Source organism: Manis pentadactyla, chromosome 16, assembly GCF_030020395.1.
Source record: "Manis pentadactyla isolate mManPen7 chromosome 16, mManPen7.hap1, whole genome shotgun sequence".
In the NCBI taxonomy this organism is placed as follows: Eukaryota; Metazoa; Chordata; class Mammalia; order Pholidota; family Manidae; genus Manis; species Manis pentadactyla.
The window spans coordinates 41467459-41484627 of record NC_080034.1 but is presented as its reverse complement, the minus strand read 5'-3'; the positions used below and the strand labels follow the sequence as shown (position 1 = coordinate 41484627).

The 17169-nt window shown below is 38.8% G+C and overlaps 1 protein-coding gene and 1 pseudogene across 1 annotated transcript; one reads left to right on the top strand and one right to left on the bottom strand.

Annotated features, from left to right (window-relative positions):
* The first annotated feature begins 213 nt into the window (after nt 1–213).
* On the top strand, nt 214–1155 carry LOC118907168 (serine/threonine/tyrosine-interacting protein-like; annotated as a pseudogene).
* Nucleotides 1156–13895: 12740 nt separating this feature from the next.
* On the bottom strand, nt 13896–14455 carry LOC118907263 (60S ribosomal protein L23a-like). Its single transcript, XM_036875665.2, has one exon. It carries the CDS (start codon nt 14448–14450, stop codon nt 14046–14048), a length of 405 nt encoding a protein of 134 aa, XP_036731560.1. The 5' UTR covers nt 14451–14455; the 3' UTR covers nt 13896–14045.
* Between the last annotated feature and the right edge of the window lie 2714 nt (nt 14456–17169).

Sequence of the window (17169 nt, the reverse complement as noted above, 5' to 3'; positions counted from 1 at the left end):
GGGGACCACGGGGAAAACAGTGTAGCACAGAGAAGGCAAACAGTGAATCTGTGTCATCTTACTACACTGATGGACAGTGCCTGCATTGGGGTAGGGTGGGGACTTGGTAATATGGGTAAATGTAGGAACCACATTGTTTTTTCATGTGAAACCTTCATAAGAGTGTATATCAATAATACCTTAATAAAAAATAAATAAATAAAAGAAACCTAGATGGGCCAAGGCCTGGACGGCCGAAGTGCGCGGAAAAACTGCGGAGAGCGCGTGGCAGAAGCCGCTGCCCAGAGTAGCCGCCCATCCCTCGTCTTCCCCGCCACCGCCGCCGCCGCCGCTGGAGTCGTTGGGACCCGTTAGTCTGTAAGCCCGCCGCCCGCCCAGCAGCCCTCTGGTCCACCGGTTGTTTCCTTTCACCGCCACTGTCGCCCCGAGAGGCGGGTGGGGGAGCCGAGTAACACCCACCCCAACCACAGGCCCGCGGCCAGGACTCGGGGGACGTGAAGCTGGAGTTCAGCTTGCTTTCATAGTGCACTGAAGATGCCGAGGAGTGCACCTACCCTATGAGAGGAATTACGCAGGAAATTTTACCTGGATTGCTTTTAGACCCATATTCTTCTGCTATGAAAACAAGGCTACCTATACTAAAGAAATACAGAATAAACTATATAATTTGCATAAGACAAAATATTGAAGCAAACTTCAGTAAACCAAACTGTCAACAATTATTTAGATATTTGGTCTTGGATAGTGCAGATAATCCAGATGAAAATATAATACGTTTTTCCTCCCATGACTGAAGAATTTATTGATGGGAGCTTACAGACTGGAAGCAAAGTTCTGGTCCATGGAGATGCACGAATCTCCAGGAGAGATGCATTTACTTATGTTCAATAAATAAGATTTTGTATTAATCCTAATGCTGGATCTGTTCAACTTCAGGGATCAGAAGCCACCTACTCAGCAAAATTAACAATACAGATGATGTCACCACTCCATATAGAAAGGTCATTATGGGTTCATTCTGGTACCACAGGCAGTTTGAAGAGAACACATGAAGAAGATGACTTTGGAAACCTGCAAGTGGTGACTGCACAGGTAGATTTCTGGAGCAACACTATAGAGGATGTGAATTTCTATTTGGGAAGGAGGAAATACTAGAGACAGTAATAATGTAAGATGGTAAAAACACAAGTAGTTCCTTTTCAGTTATATGTTGCTTCTCTGCAACTTAAGCAACATTATAAGATGTCGGACTTCTGCAATAGATGGCACTGAAGGTTTTACTCCTTTTTTAAAAATAACTTTACAGTTTTATTATAAACCAAGAATTTTGGTCTTGCAAAGAGGTATTGCAACAATGCACTTTTCATACTTGGAATTTATTTGTGTGACATCGAGTTACTTACTTTAAACAAAATACAAGTTAGAGGAGCATTTGTTTATAAAATCTGAGTAATTCATAACAAAAGAATTTCCTAAAGCTTGCTAAAAATTCATTGTGTGTACTATATATTACATTTTAAATCAATTTTACAGTTCAGCTTTATGGTAGAGCCTCTTACAGAAACATGCAGGAATCTGCCGCATTTCTTTCTTAGTATAATTCAGTAGTTTAATTACCCTTTAAAAAAGTATTAATCCCTTATTAATAATCTTTAAATCATGACATTAGCCAACTATGCTTACTTTAACATGATCCAAGTATTGCCTCCTTTCCTGTTACTTTCCTAATTTGTTTATTCTCTAGAAAAAAAAGTTTAATGAACAAAAGAAGACATTTTGCTTTTTAATACCAGATGCTCAAAAATGAGGATTTCAGGTTTTCAAGTGATTTTCCTTTTTTGCATTTCTTAAACGCAAATGTGTTTATTCTTTTTTTTTTTTTAATAATTATTTTTTATTGAAGGGTAGTTGATGCACAGTATTACATTACATTAGTTTCAAGTGTACAACACAGTGGTAAAACATTTATATACATAATTCTAGGTTCCAGCTATCACCCTACCAAGCTGTTACAATATCTTGACTATATTCCTTATATTACATCCCGGTTACTTATTTATTTTACCATTGGAAGTCTGTCCTTTTTTTTTTTTGTGAGGGCATCTCTCATATTTATTGATCAAATGGTTGTTAACGACAATAAAATTCTGTATAGGGGAGTCAATGCTCAATGCACAATCATTAATCCACCCCAAGCCTAATTTTCGTCAGTCTCCAATCTTCTGAGGCATAACAAACAAGTTCTTACATGTAGAACAAATTCTTACATAGTGAATAAGTTACATAGTGAACAGTACAAGGGCAGTCATCACAGAAACCTTCGGTTTTGCTCATGCATTATGAACTATAAACAGTCAGTTCAAATATGAATACTCATTTGATTTTTATACTTGATTTATATGTGGATACCACATTTCTCTCTTTATTATTATTATTTTTAATAAAATGCTGAAGTGGTAGGTAGATACAAGATAAAGGTAGAAAACATAGTTTAGTGTTGTAAGAGAGCAAATGTAGATGATCAGGTGTGTGCCTGTAGACTATGTGTTAATCCAAGCTAGACAAGGGCAATAAAACATCCACGTATGCAGAAGATTTCTCTCAGAACAGGGGGGGTGAGGTTCTAAGCCTCACCTCTGTTGATCCCCAATTTCTCACCTGATGGCCCCCCTGCGACTGTGCCTGTCTTAGGTTGTTCCTCCCTTGAGGAATCTTACCCGTCTCTGGCTAACCAGTCATCTTCCGGGGCCATACAGGGAAATGTGAAGTTGGTAAGTGAGAGGGAAGCCTTATTGTTTGAAAAGGTTAGCTTTTTACTTCTTTGCATATTTATGCCCTGTGGCTTCTATGCCCAGCATTTGTCTTGAGGTATCTTTACCACTTGGAAGAATTATGATATTCGGTAAATTTGATATGAGGCACAAATTCTATTTAAGGGTTGTAAATAGGAAGGAAGAAGAAAAGCTATAGAAGTAGCAGGCGGAAGAAAACATGGGAAGATTGATTATTTCTTTGACATAATATCTTCTTGTAGAGTAACTTCAGCATGTATAGATTTTAAGCTACTACTTAAATTGCGCACACACATTAACATAATAGGAGTATAGTTACATAACCAAAGCATATCTGTAATTACCAGCCATCTCCAGTGAAGCAAGAAAACCAGTTAGGCACCTTAGGCATTTGTGAAAACTTATCTATGATATGGTGGATATTGTCCAACTGAACTTGAACAGTCTGAGAGAAATCAGACAAATTAAAACAACCCATTCCTGGGGACTGTTCACATGCCATATGTTCTTTTAACAGTAAATAGTCTGTAGTTGTAAGACTTTGTAGCGCTACAATTTGCACTTCTCCAAATTCTTGGTTGAGTTCCAACAGTATAGATCCAGTCAAATTTGTTGTTTTACTGTATGCACAGGTCAGCTTAGATATCTCCTTCCTCATTCCCATGGCAAGTCCAGGAACTGGTGGGATGAGTGCATCTACAGCTGTAGCAGTGCGTGGATCTTTGTTGGGGTTTTTTGATGATCATCTTCTGGCATGAGTCTTCCAGAGAGTGCAGATGTTGGAAGTTCTTTTTCATATCGTATCTTAGTTCATTTTCGGGGTAGCCCAATTAGGCTTTGATCCTCTGTATAAACACAAACAGACCCTTTGCCTACACTTTTATATGCCCTTTATACCCTTGTGTAGAACTCGTTGCAGGTTACCACACAGGAACTGCCCTTTTTTTTTTTGCTTTGTTTTTGTTATCACTAATCTAAACTTACATGACGAATATTATGTTTACTAGGCTCTCCCCTATACCAGGTCTCCCCTATAAACCCCTTTATAGTCACTGTCCATCAGCATAGCAAAATGTTGTAGAATCACTACTTGCCTTCTCTGTGTTGTATAGCCCTCCCTTTTCTCCTACCCCCCATGCATGTTAATCTTAATACACCCCTACTTCTCCCCCCCTTATCCCTCCCTACCCACCCATCCTCCCCAGTCCCTTTCCCTTTGGTACCTGTTAGTCCATTCTTGAGTTCTGTGATTCTGCTGCTGTTTTGTTCCTTCAGTTTTTCCTTTGTTCTTATATTCCACAGATAAGTGAAATCATTTGGTATTTCTCTTTCTCCGCTTGGCTTGTTTCACTGAGCATAATACCCTCCAGCTCCATCCATGTTGCTGCAAATGATTGGATTTGCCCTTTTCTTATGGCTGAGTAGTATTCTATTGTGTATATGTACCACTTCTTCTTTATCCATTCATCTATTGATGGACATTTAGGTTGCTTCCAATTCTTGGCTATTGTAAATAGTGCTGCAATAAACATAGGGGTGCATCTGTCTTTCTCAAACTTGATTGCTGCGTTCTTAGGGTAAATTCCTAGGAGTGGAATTCCTGGGTCAAATGGTAAGTCTGTTTTGAGCATTTTGAGGAACCTCCATACTGCTTTCCACAATGGTTGAACTAACTTACATTCCCACCAGCAGTGTAGGAGGGTTCCCCTTTCTCCACAGCCTCGCCAACATTTGTTGTTGTTTGTCTTTTGGATGGCAGCCATCCTTACTGGTGTGAGGTGATACCTCATTGTAGTTTTAATTTGCATTTCTCTGATAATTAGCGATGTGGAGCATCTTTTCATGTGTCTGTTGGCCATCTGTATTTCTTTTTTGGAGAACTGTCTGTTCAGTTCCTCTGCCCATTTTTTAATTGGGTTATTTGTTTTTTGTTTGTTGAGGCGTGTGAGCTCCTTATATATTCTGGACGTCAAGCCTTTATCAGATGTGTCATTTTCAAATATATTCTCCCATACTGTAGGGATCCTTCTTGTTCTATTGATGGTGTCTTTTGCTGTACAGAAGCTTTTCAGCTTAATATAGTCCCACTTACTCATTTTTGCTGTTGTTTTCCTTGCCCGGGGAGATATGTTCAAGAAGAGGTCACTCATGTTTATGTCTAAGAGGTTTTTGCCTATGTTTTCTTCCAAGAGTTTAATGGTTTCATGGCTTACATTCAGGTCTTTGATCCATTTTGAGTTTACTTTTGTATATGGGGTTAGACAATGGTCCAGTTTCATTCTCCTACATGTAGCTGTCCAGTTTTGCCAGCACCACCTGTTGAAGAGACTGTCATTTCGCCATTGTATGTCCATGGCTCCTTTATCAAATATTAATTGACCATATATGTCTGGGTTAATGTCTGGATTCTCTAGTCTGTTCCATTGGTCTGTGGCTCTGCTCTTGTGCCAGTACCAAATTGTCTTGATTACTATGGCTTTATAGTAGAGCTTGAAGTTGGGGAGTGAGATCCCCCCTACTTTATTCTTCTTTCTCAGGATTGCTTTGGCTATTCGGGGTCTTTGGTGTTTCCATATGAATTTTTGAGTTATTTGTTCCAGTTCATTGAAGAATGTTGCTGGTAGTTTCATAGGGATTGCATCAAATCTGTATATTGCTTTGGGCAGGATGGCCATTTTGACGATATTAATTCTTCCTAGCCACGAGCATGGGATGAGTTTCCATCTGTTAGTGTCCCCTTTAATTTCTCTTAAGAGTGACTTGTAGTTTTCAGAGTATAAGTCTTTCACTTCTTTGGTTAGGTTTATTCCTAGGTATTTTATTTTTTTTTGATGCAATTGTGAATGGAGTTGTTTTCCTGATTTCTCTTTCTGTTGGTTCATTGTTAGTGTATAGGAAGGCCACAGATTTCTGTGTGTTGATTTTGTATCCTGCAACTTTGCTGTATTCCGATATCAGTTCTAGTAGTTTTGGGGTGGAGTCTTTAGGGTTTTTTATGTACAGTATCATGTCATCTGCAAATAGTGACAGTTTAACTTCTTCTTTACCAATCTGGATTCCTTGTATTTCTTTATTTTGTCTGATTGCCGTGGCTAGGACCTCCAGTACTATGTTAAATAACAGTGGAGAGAGTGGGCATCCCTGTCTAGTTCCCGATCTCAGAGGAAATGCTTTCAGCTTCTCACTGTTCAATATAATGTTGGCTGTGGGTTTATCATAGATGGCCTTTATTATGTTGAGGTACTTGCCCTCTATTCCCATTTTGCTGAGAGTTTTTAACATGAATGGATGTTGAACTTTGTCAAATGCTTTTTCAGCATCTATGGAGATGATCATGTGGTTTTTGTCTGGCTAGAGGCTTATCTATTTTGTTTATTTTCTCGAAGAACCAGCTCTTGGTTTCATTGATTTTTGCTATTGTTTTATTCTTCTCAATTTTATTTATTTCTTCTCTGATCTTTATTATGTCCCTCCTTCTGCTGACCTTAGGCCTCATCTGTTCTTCTTTTTCCAATTTCGATAATTGTGACATTAGTCCATTCATTTGGGATTGCTCTTCCTTTTTTAAATATGCTTGGATTGCTATATACTTTCCTCTTAAGACTGCTTTTGCTGTGTCCCACAGAAGTTGGGGCTTAGTGTTATTGTTGTCATTTGTTTCCATATATTGCTGGATCTCCATTTTGATTTGGTCATTGATCCATTGATTATTTAGGAGCGTGTTGTTAAGCCTCCATGTGTTTGTGAGCCTCTTTGCTTTCTTTGTACAGTTTATTTCTAGTTTTATGCCTTTGTGGTCTGAAAAGTTGGTTGGTAGGATTTCAATCTTTTGGAATTTTCTGAGGCTCTTTTTGTGGCCTAGTATGTGGTCTATTCTGGAGAATGTTCCATGTGCACTTGAGAAGAATGTATATTCTGTTGCTTTTGAATGTAGAGTTGTATAGATGTCTATTAGGTCCATCTTCTCTACTGTGTTGTTCAGTGCTTCCGTGTCCTTAGTTATTTTCTGCCCAGTGGATCTATCCTTTGGGGTGAGTGGTGTGTTGAAGTCTCCTAGAATGAATGCATTGCAGTCTATATACCCCTTTAGTTCTGTTAGTATTTGTTTCACATATGCTGGTGCTCCTGTGTTGGGTGCATATATATTTATAATGGTTATATCCTCTTGTTTGACTGAGCCCTTTATCATTATGTAGTGTCCTTCTTTATCTCTTGTTACTTTCTTTGTTTTGAAGTCTATTTTGTCTGATATTAGTACTGCAACCCCTGCTTTCTTCTCACTGTTGTTTGCTTGAAATATGTTTTTCCATCCCTTGACTTTTAGTCTGTACATGTCTTTGGGTTTGAGGTGAGTTTCTTGTAAGCAGCATATAGATGGGTCTTGCTTTTTTATCCATTCTGTTACTCTGTGTCTTTTGATTGGTGCATTCAACCCATTAACATTTAGGGTGACTATTGAAAGATATGTACTTATTGCCATTGCAGGCTTTAAATTCGTGGTTACCAAAGGTTCAAGGTTAGCCTCTTTAGTATCTTACTGCCTAACTTAGCTCGCTTATTGAGCTGTTATATACACTGTCTGGAGATTCTTTTCTTCTCTCCCTTTTTGTTCCTCCTCCTCGATTCTTCATATGTTGGGTGTTTTGTGCTGTGCTCTTTCTAGGAATGCTCCCATCTAGAGCAGTCCCTGTAAGATGTTCTGTAGAGGTGATTTGTGGGAAGCAAATTCCCTCAGCTTTTGTTTGTCTGGGAATTAATCCCACCGTCATATTTGAATGATAGTCGTGCTGGATACAGTATCCTTGGTTCAAGGCCCTTCTGTTTCTTTGCATTAAATATATCATGCCATTCTCTTCTGGCCTGTAGGGTTTCTGTCGAGAAGTCTGACGTTAGCCTGATGGGTTTCCCTTTATAGGTGACCTTTTTCTCTCTAGCTGCCTTTAACACTCTTTCCTTGTCCTTGATCTTTGCCATTTTAATTATTATGTGTCTTGGTGTTGCCCTTCTTGGATCCTTTCTGTTGGGGGTTCTGTGTATTTCCGTGGTCTGTTTGATTACTTCCTCCCCCAGTGTGGGGAAGTTTTCAGCAATTATTTCCATCTCTTTTCCTCTCTCTTCTTCTTCTGGGACCCCTATAATACGGATATTGTTCCTTTTGGATTGGTCACACAGTTCTCTTAATATTGTTTCATTCCTGGAGATCCTTTTGTCTCTCTCTATGTCAGCTTTTATGCGTTCCTGTTCTCTGATTTCAATTCCATCAATGGCCTCTTGCATTCTATCCATTCTGCTTATAAACCCTTCCAGAGTTTGTTTCATTTCTGCGATCTCCTTTCTGGCATCTGTGATCTCCTTCCGGACTTCATCCTATTTCTCTTGCGTATTTCTCTGCATCTCTGTCAGCATGTTTATGATTCTTATTTTGAATTCTTTTTCAGGAAGACTGGTTAGGTCTGTCTCTTTCTCTGGTGTTGTCTCTGTGATCTTTGTCTGCCTGTAGCTTTGCCTTTTCATGGTGATAGGAATAGTCTGCAGAACTGGGACGAGTGACGGCTGGAAGGACTTCCTTTCTTGTTGGTTTGTGGCCCTCCTCTCCTGGGAGAACAGCGGCCTCTAGTGGTTTGTGCTGCGCAACTGCGCGCAGACAGGGTTTCTGCTTCCTGCCCGGCTGCTATGGAGTTAATCTCCGCTGTTGCTGTGGGCGTGGCCTGGCTCGGGCAGCTACTCCAAAATGGTGGAGTCGCGTTGGAGCAGGAGCTGCTGGGAGGCTATTAATCTCTGCAAGGGGCCTCCCTGCTCCCTGCAGCCCAGGCGTTAGGGTGCCCAGAGATCCCGGATTCCCTACCTCTGGATTAAGTGACCTGCCCTGCCCCTTTAAGACTTCCAAAAAGCAACGACCGCCAAAAAAAAAAAAAAAGAAAAAAAAATTTTTTAATCAAAAAAAAAGAAAGTTTTTAATTAAAAAAAAAATAAAAAGGTGGTTGTTCGTTTTTCTTTATTCTCCCGTGCCAGCGTCAGGCCTCTGCTCACCGGTCTTTCTGCCCTGTTTCCCTAGTATTGGGGTCCCTATCCCTTTAAGACTTCCAAAAAGCGCTAGCCAAAACAAAACAGCAAAAAAGGAAAAAAAAAAAAAAAATGGTCGCGTGCTTTTCTTATGTCCTCTGGCGCCCAGCCTCCAGTGCCCACTCACTGTTCTTTCTGCCCTGTTTCCCTAGCATCCAGGGCCCCCTGGGCACGTACTGTGTCTGCACTCTGGCCCGGATGGCGGGGGCTGGGTGTTCGGCAGTCCTGGGCTCCGTCTCCCTCCCGCTCTGCCTGCTCTTCTCCCGCCGGGAGCTGGGGGGAGGGGCGCTCGGCTCCCGCGGGGCCGGGGCTTGTATCTTACCCCCTTCGCGAGGCGCTGGGTTCTCTCAGGTGCGGATGTGGTCTGGATATTGTCCTGTGTCCTCTGGTCTTTATTCTAGGAAGGGTTGTCTTTGTTATATTTTCATAGATATATGTTGTTTTGGGAGGAGATTTCCGCTGCTCTACTCACGCCGCCATCTTCCGCCCCTCTGTGTTTATTCTTTTAGAGTTGCTTTGCCTGTCTTTTTTTTTTTTGTCCAATATGGTTCTAAGTAAACTATAATAAACCAGTGTAGCACTGTTTATCTCCAAATGAAACCCAAAGGAGTGCCTTGCATCATTTAAAAAATTAAAAATAAATTTTCAGGACCTCTGAATTAGTATGAGAGCAGTGAAAAGTTTTTAACATCTTCCTGTAATTTATTTTATTTTCTTCTTAAACAATGAATTATTTTAAACTGAAAGTCTGAGGCTTTAAGAAACCTCAGTAAATTACTTGGGATATAGAACCCATATTTATTCCATTTTATGTTATCTTTATGATTCTGTGAGGTTGTTCTGGGTTAGACAGAAGCTTTCCTTAGAAGATACATTTTTTTGGGAAAGTGATTTGTGGGAGACTTTGGTGCACTTTAGTGTTTTGTTGTTAGTTCTTTACACCGAGTTAATCCAAATTTCCCCCACAATTTGCATTAGCAAAGTCACTTCATGGATCCTTGGTTCTCCATGTTTTTATTTACACATATACAAATTGTTCTAAGAAAAAAAACATTTTTGCTATTTTAAGTATGATGTGAGGGAGGGGAGGACTGGTTTTAACTTTTTATGGTTGATGATTTAGGGTAGCACAAACAAAACTTTGTATCTCACTTTTCTCACTGCTCTGAGGTGCTTTACTGATGGGAATGCTATCCATCCATTGCCTTGGTACTAGTTACTTGTTTTGCTTTTCTCCCTAAGGTGTAGTAATACAAATAAAAGCTTTTTTATTCAGCATGGCAGGAGGATGGAAATGAATTAAAATTGCTTTTAATTAAATTGTTAATTAAAAGTCAATTCATTAAGAGGATTTGTTAATTAAGAGGAATACCAGGTGGTATTCCTCTTCTGATTTCCCTTCCCTTCTCCTATTTTACCACCCTGAAAACAGTACAGTTAATCTCCTTGTTGTCTTGTATTCTGTAATGTGGTCATTTGGTGTGGCGGTTTAGTAGAGTCAAGATTTGCATTGTTCTGAAATTCCAGTTGGTAAGGTGACAGAGAACAGCTTTCCTGTAGATAGATGACTATTGGATAGGTCAGCAGAGATCTCTGTTGCAATCTAATCATCTGTGATGCAGAAACTAGGCTTACAAGAATCTTCATAATAGTACATTTAGGTTTTTAAAGTGAAGAAGTTAAGATTTTAAAAATCAGTTTCTTAAATACACATAACTTCTCCAGTAGTCTGGCCAAAAATACAGATTTGGTAGTTAATTTATAGCTGGTAATTTTCTACTTTTTCTAACCACTAAATGTTTATGTTGTCACTAAAGTGCATGTCCAGCACCGTATATTAAAGATTGTCACACAAACACTAGAAAAAGGGACTGTCATCTTCTTGAGTACAATATTATTGTGGACAAAACAAGAGGCTCATTCTTTTTTTCATTTAAGAACATTACAAGTTTATCTTGGATCCATTCGTGTAATTCCTTTACTTCCACTGATGTTTTGTCATAGTTAATTATAGTACATTTATTTAACCACAGTTTATTTTCTAGAATATTTGAGTGTATCTGACATAGTACCCAATTCTAAACATTAAAGTTTTAATCTGGACACAGAATTTAAGCAGAAATTGAGTCAAAACCTAGAAAAACTACTGTCCATTTCAAAAGTATGAAACTTTATTATTGAAAATACTCAAACTGGGATGGCAGTATTCTTACCTTCTAATTTCAGTTAACTGGTTCCTGTGAATTTCTTATCTACTAGATGTTTAAACAGCAGTTACCTTTGTTTATTTGTATCTCTTGGTGGGAATGTTACACTGACAGCTTCTGTTACCAATTCTCAACCACTTAACTTTTAGAGAAGAATATTTGTTTTGGGGGTTTTTGTGCTTCATCTGACTTTAGAGGTAATAGCAGAAAATGTTAAGGATGTCCTTTTTAAGAAAATATAAGGCTTCTAACTGTCTTTACTAGCCATAGTAATTCAAGTGAATTAGAAGAATTTAACTGTAATCTTGAAATATAAAGTTGGGATGCATATCTGGATCCCTACTTAATATAAAGTAAATGAGCAGTTACTAAGAATTACTAAAATAATTAATTTTTTTGTAGATTAGAAAAATAAGTTTCTCAGATGTTTGAATGCTGGATTTTAAAAATCTTACCTATCCATGGCAGCTAAAAAGAACATCACTCAAAATATTCAGGTTTACATGTTAGCTCTCTCTTACAGGGAGTTGCCATACCTCACAGTTCAAAGTGTATTCTGTAGATCAGTAACATTATACTGACATGTAATTGCAATTTACTATGCAGCAAAAATGATCCCAGAAGAAAAATAACCTACAGTGTCTATTTACCTTTGCATAGGTAATTGTTTAAGTTACTCTGCTTTTAACATTTGTACTTGGATAAAATGCTTACATATATATAAGAATGTCACAGTGCTAGCCCAGGCACAAATTATGAAAAGTATTTTGTGAAGAAAAAAAGAAAGAAACCTAGGTGTACATTTTGTTATGAATTTATCTTGTAAGTTATATTGATCAAAGCTATAAAGCGCGTTTCTAAGCTTTTTATCATCATTGTTTAGGAAAGCATTTAATTACATAGAAAGTAGTCTTTTTCTTGGCTACTTTTATTGAATGCATACTCCATGGTGTTAACCATCTAAGATTTAATCTCTATTTATCTTTGTGCTGGGTCACAGTTTGCTGTACTTCCTTAAGAGCTTCTTGGCTCCTTAGGCACAGATCCTTGGAGCCTCTCAAGGTCCTAAGGGGGTGCAAACTAACCCCACAGGCTGTGGTTCCGGCTCATTGGACACGAAGAATAAGTGTTATAAGTCTTTGTTTGAGCAGTACTACTCACTCTCTGATTTTTTTTTGGTAATGGTTTTTAAAACCATCTTTTAGTAGCTGCTCAACTATTATCCATGAAATCTTTTCCTTATATTGTTAAGAAAAAGTACTTAAAACCTAGAAAGCAAAAGTTGGGTGTCATGTCCTTTCAGTGTCATCCTGAGGCTGACACAATGCTTCCCAAGGCTTATACAATGATTACGTAATTATGTAAGGGAATATATCAGTGTTTGACTTTGGTTTTTATCATTAATTAGGGATTATATTCTGTGAAGTTGCATGTTATTTGTTCAGTAGGAAAGAAACCCAAAGGTTACAGTTTTATTGCCCCATAGGATATTAACCAGGTTTCTCTTTAACTCAGAATACTTATTTCAAACTGCCTTTCCTGGTGGACAATGAATAACCAATTCTTCAAAATGTTGTTTGAACCAGTTTTATAATTATACCAGCTCTGTTGCTGATTAATTATGGAATAAATTCTTTGACTTCTATATTTGCCTGAGAATAAAGTTTATGACTTTATAAAAATTACACAATGTTTTCTTACTTTTAAAAATATATATTTTATAAAAGGAACTTTATATTAATTTTAAGAGAATGCTTTTTATTAGGTAATTTTAAAGATAAACACATTACAAAAATCCCATATTAACAAAAAAAAGGAAACACTGAAATATGAGTTATAATATACATAAGTGTCTTTTCTCCTGAAGAACTGAGAAGCCTGAAGAGAAGAAAAGACTTTTTCTAGATCACCCAGATAGGGATGGAGTCAGACCCTCTATTCTAAATCAGAAGCTTCTTGTCTGCTGCGCATGGAGCACACAGTATATGCCCTCCAGCTGCCATTCACTCAGGAAGTCTTTGGCTGGCATTTTGATTGCCTATTCTCTCCATGGACCTGTTAGCCAACACTTTCTGCACTCACCTTTCTGACTCTCTGTCTGGTTTCAGGGAAGATTACAGAAGGTTGGGGGAGGTTTGGGAGAGTCAGGGTGTATCCGTAGGAGTCCTCCTCCTAAAATGGCCTTTGCTTCACCTCATCGCGACCCGCTACATGTCCTCCTGCCACACACAGTTCCGTGGGGAAAAATCCACAGGGCTTTGGCATTTTGCCCTCACTCACTCTAAGAAATATCACAAAGGATGACCTGACCGGGCTTCTGCCGGTCTGTGTAGGAATTTTGCTGGGTGTCTTGCTTGCTCTGTTAGCTGGTGTGTCCCCTTTCTGAAAAGCCATAGCTTATGGTCTCTGGCCTCAATACTAGGAAGCAACGGTGTAGTACCACACGAATGTAAGGAAGTTCAAGTGTGAATTTTCTGCAAAAGAAAACAAAAAACAATGCAGCAATGTAAATGGAACTGTATTTCATCCGACTGTCTTGCTTTGTGAAAACAGAGACACCAACGCTTGTTTCCTCACAGGGCCTTTGTTCTCCAGTTTCTCACTGTTTAAGCCTGTTCCAGCACTGACGGTGACTTTAATATTTAAAGATGCATTTTTGTTTTATCACAGACCTGTTTATAATATTATGTGCATTACTATACATGTCATACATTTCTATATTTACCTTATGCGTAAGGGTTGTCCACATGGAGCTGTACTTATGAGAGATATAAAGGATTTTCAAAGGTTATTTATTATGACATAAATTTTGCTTGTGCAAGAACTCAACTCTGCAACATGGGATTACATTTTTTTTTAAATGGAGACAATATTTATATTTAGAATTAGCCAGCAGGATTCAGTTTAGATGATCCCAATTTTGTTGGCAACATCCAAAGCATTATAGTCAGGAGCCAGTCAACCATATGCCTCCTCCTCTCCATCAGGCCTGATCAGTGTTGACCTTGGCCACATCAATGTCATAGAGCTTCTTCACAGCCTGTTGGATCTGGTGCTTGTTGGCCTTGACATCCACAATGAACACAAGTGTACTGTTGTCGTCTATCTTCTTCATGGCTGACTTGGTGGTCAGGGGGTTCTTGATGATGGCATAGTGGTCAAGCTTGTTTCTCCTGGGGGCACTCTTTTGAGGGTATTTGGGCTGCCTTTGGCGATGCAGTGTCTGGGGCCGTCGGAAGGTAGGTGACGTGCAGATCTTTTTTTTGTGGGTGTGGACGCCTTTCAGCACAGCTTTCTTGGCCTTCAAAGCTTTTGCTTTTGCTTCAGCTTTGGGAGGGGCAGGAGCTTCCTTCTTAGCTTTCGGCACCATCTTCTTAAAAAGGGACATGGGGTTACGTTCTATTGGTATTGCTAAGGAGACAAAGGGTTTTTATTTTATCCTCTCCCCTGAGCTTTCTCCATTCATTGCTGCTTAAGTCAAAGCTAGGCTCTCTCTCTAGTCTAAATGGAATATTTTCATTATGTGGCCTTATAGGATCCTGTTCCTTTATTTTGGAGCAGTTATGTCAATTTCAGTTAGTCCTAATTATTTGATTGATGTCTGAGTCTTTTCCAGAATATTAAGTCCTATGGGGGATATGTGTCCCTAAAGCCAGTCATATAATGACTATTTAATAAATATTTATTGAATAAATATAACTGATCATGTTGCCCACCTTGTATTGGCTGCTAGAAGTTCAGGTCAGTTTGTGGCTTGTATATTTCTAATAATTGTGCATTTTTTGATATAAACTCTCTCATGATTTTTATATTTCTACTCTTACTTTCCATTTCCCTTGATTTCAGCTCTTCATTTTAATTTTGTATTATTGTTTCAAAAGAATTTTTATGAGTTGCCCAAAATTAGAATGAAGTAGTGTGTAAATAAATGAATAAACAGCCCGTGGTGAGATATCTGATCTGGCTGAGGCACTGGACTTGCCTTTTCACTACTTCCACCTTGACACTTACTCCTGTTTGGCTTCTGTAGTGCCGAATCCTTTAACTCATCTGTCTCAATTATTTATTTTGGACTTTCAGTCTCTTTATCTTGTCTTAAAAAATGTTTCTATTTCCTAGGATTCAGTGTTTGATTCTCTTCCCTTTTTCCCCCAGGGATTATTTCTCATCCACACTTTAGAAACAGCTCTTACCATGTACTTACTACTGACATGTCTGTATCTTCTGCTCAATTCCTTTCTTGAGCTACAGAATAAATTTTCATCTACTTTCTAGACACCTGAGGCATCATGTGCCCCAAGATACTATTTTTCATTAAAAGAGGAAGCTAAGTTAATTGGTAAATAATTTCCAAATTAGATTTTACAATTTAAAATCACCTCTTTATACCACAGGTAATTCAAACCAAACTTGCTCAGAGGATAACACATCATGCTCTCTCCTCATCGCAGAACACTGCTTTTCTCTCTGAGTTCGCTTCTGATTCAATCCTCACTAGCAACTCAAGTGTCCAAGTCAGAAACCTGGGACTCATCCTCAATCCTTCTTCTCAGTCATCACCTTAACACTTGTCTCTGTGGTCAGAAAGATTCAAAATAATAATATTGTCTTTTCAAGGGGTTGGTCCCAATTTCAGCAAGCCCTAAGACATGTAGTGTCTTCTAGAACTAGGAAAGGATTTTGGTCGACAGCTGTCAAGAAATATTAGTACCTTGTTTGCTGGATTTAGTATGAGTCATTTCTAAGCTGTAGTGGGACTAGAAATCAGATTGCAAGTACAAAGGGTTGAGAAGTAAATAAGTCGTGGGGAAGTAGAGGAAGAGTATGGGACTCTTTTGAAAACCTTAGTTAGGAAGGGAAGGTTAAAATGATAGGATGATAGGTCCTGGCAGTTTTTTTTTTTAAGATTGCAAGTCTTGATTGTGTTTACATGTGTAGGAGGAGTAGGGGATAGCAGAGAGAGATTGAAGATGAAGCAAGGGTCTCTGGGAAGCAGGAGATGATGGGATCCAGAGCAGGATACTCCAAGGATGGTCCAGGATGGGCAGTATCAGCACCACCTGGGAGCAAAACCGCTGGACTTCATCCCAGATGCACGGAGTCAGAATCTGCAGCAGTGGGGTATTAGCAGGCCCACCAGCTGGTTCAGGTGCATGCTCAAGTTCGAGAATCACTTTATTAGAGCATAGACAGAAGGATAAAATTTGAATGGAAGCACAAATGCCACTTCTGATATGAAGAAGTGTATAAAGACAGATATCTGGGGCAGTTGACAGACTTGTGACTTGATACATTAAATTTTCTCTGTGTGTGTGTGTGAAATAGTAGGCATAATTTTCTGCTGAGAACAGGGATAAGAAATGGTTGAAGAAGGCTGGAGGTCTGAGAAAGCTGCCCTGGGCAATGGAAAAGGGACATGCTGAAGTGAGCACGTAGGAGACCCAGAAGATCATGAGATGGAGAATTGGGAGTCAGGCCAATTTACAGGCCTTTTTTTCTTTTTCTGTAAAGAAATAAAGAGAATTTGTGAATTGTTTTCTGGCAACTGAAAAGGCAAGACTGACCTGATTCACTAATGGGATGATTGTAGTCTGGGTGCCACTGAATTGAAAGATCATGGTTTAGTCCAGAATGTTTCAGGAAATGACATCAATAAGGGAAGAAAATAGATGGAATGGAAACCAAAGGGTGAAGTGCCTGTAAGTACTAGAAAGGTCAAAGAAGGACAATGGCAAATGAGTGCTGGATCTGCAAGGATGGTGGGATTTGGTTGGAGAGTGAGATGCTGAAGGCTCGGGTTTCAGAAGGGACCCCCAACAATGATTTAAATGCAAAAATGCGCCCAATAACTATGGCAGAGTCCAAAAGAAAGCAAAAAAAAAAGAATTTGGAAGAAACAAAGACAATTCATAAGAAACCTTAAAGAAAGAACTTTGGTCAATATCGTCAGATAAAAGCAAGTATTACATCTGTGAAAGAACAAGATGCTTGCACAAGGGAGTAATTAAAAAATAAGTAAAGAGTTCCTGGAATTTTAAAATATGAGAGCTCAAAATAACTATTTGATAAAGGTATTGGAAAGCAGAGGAAATATAATGCATAAAGTG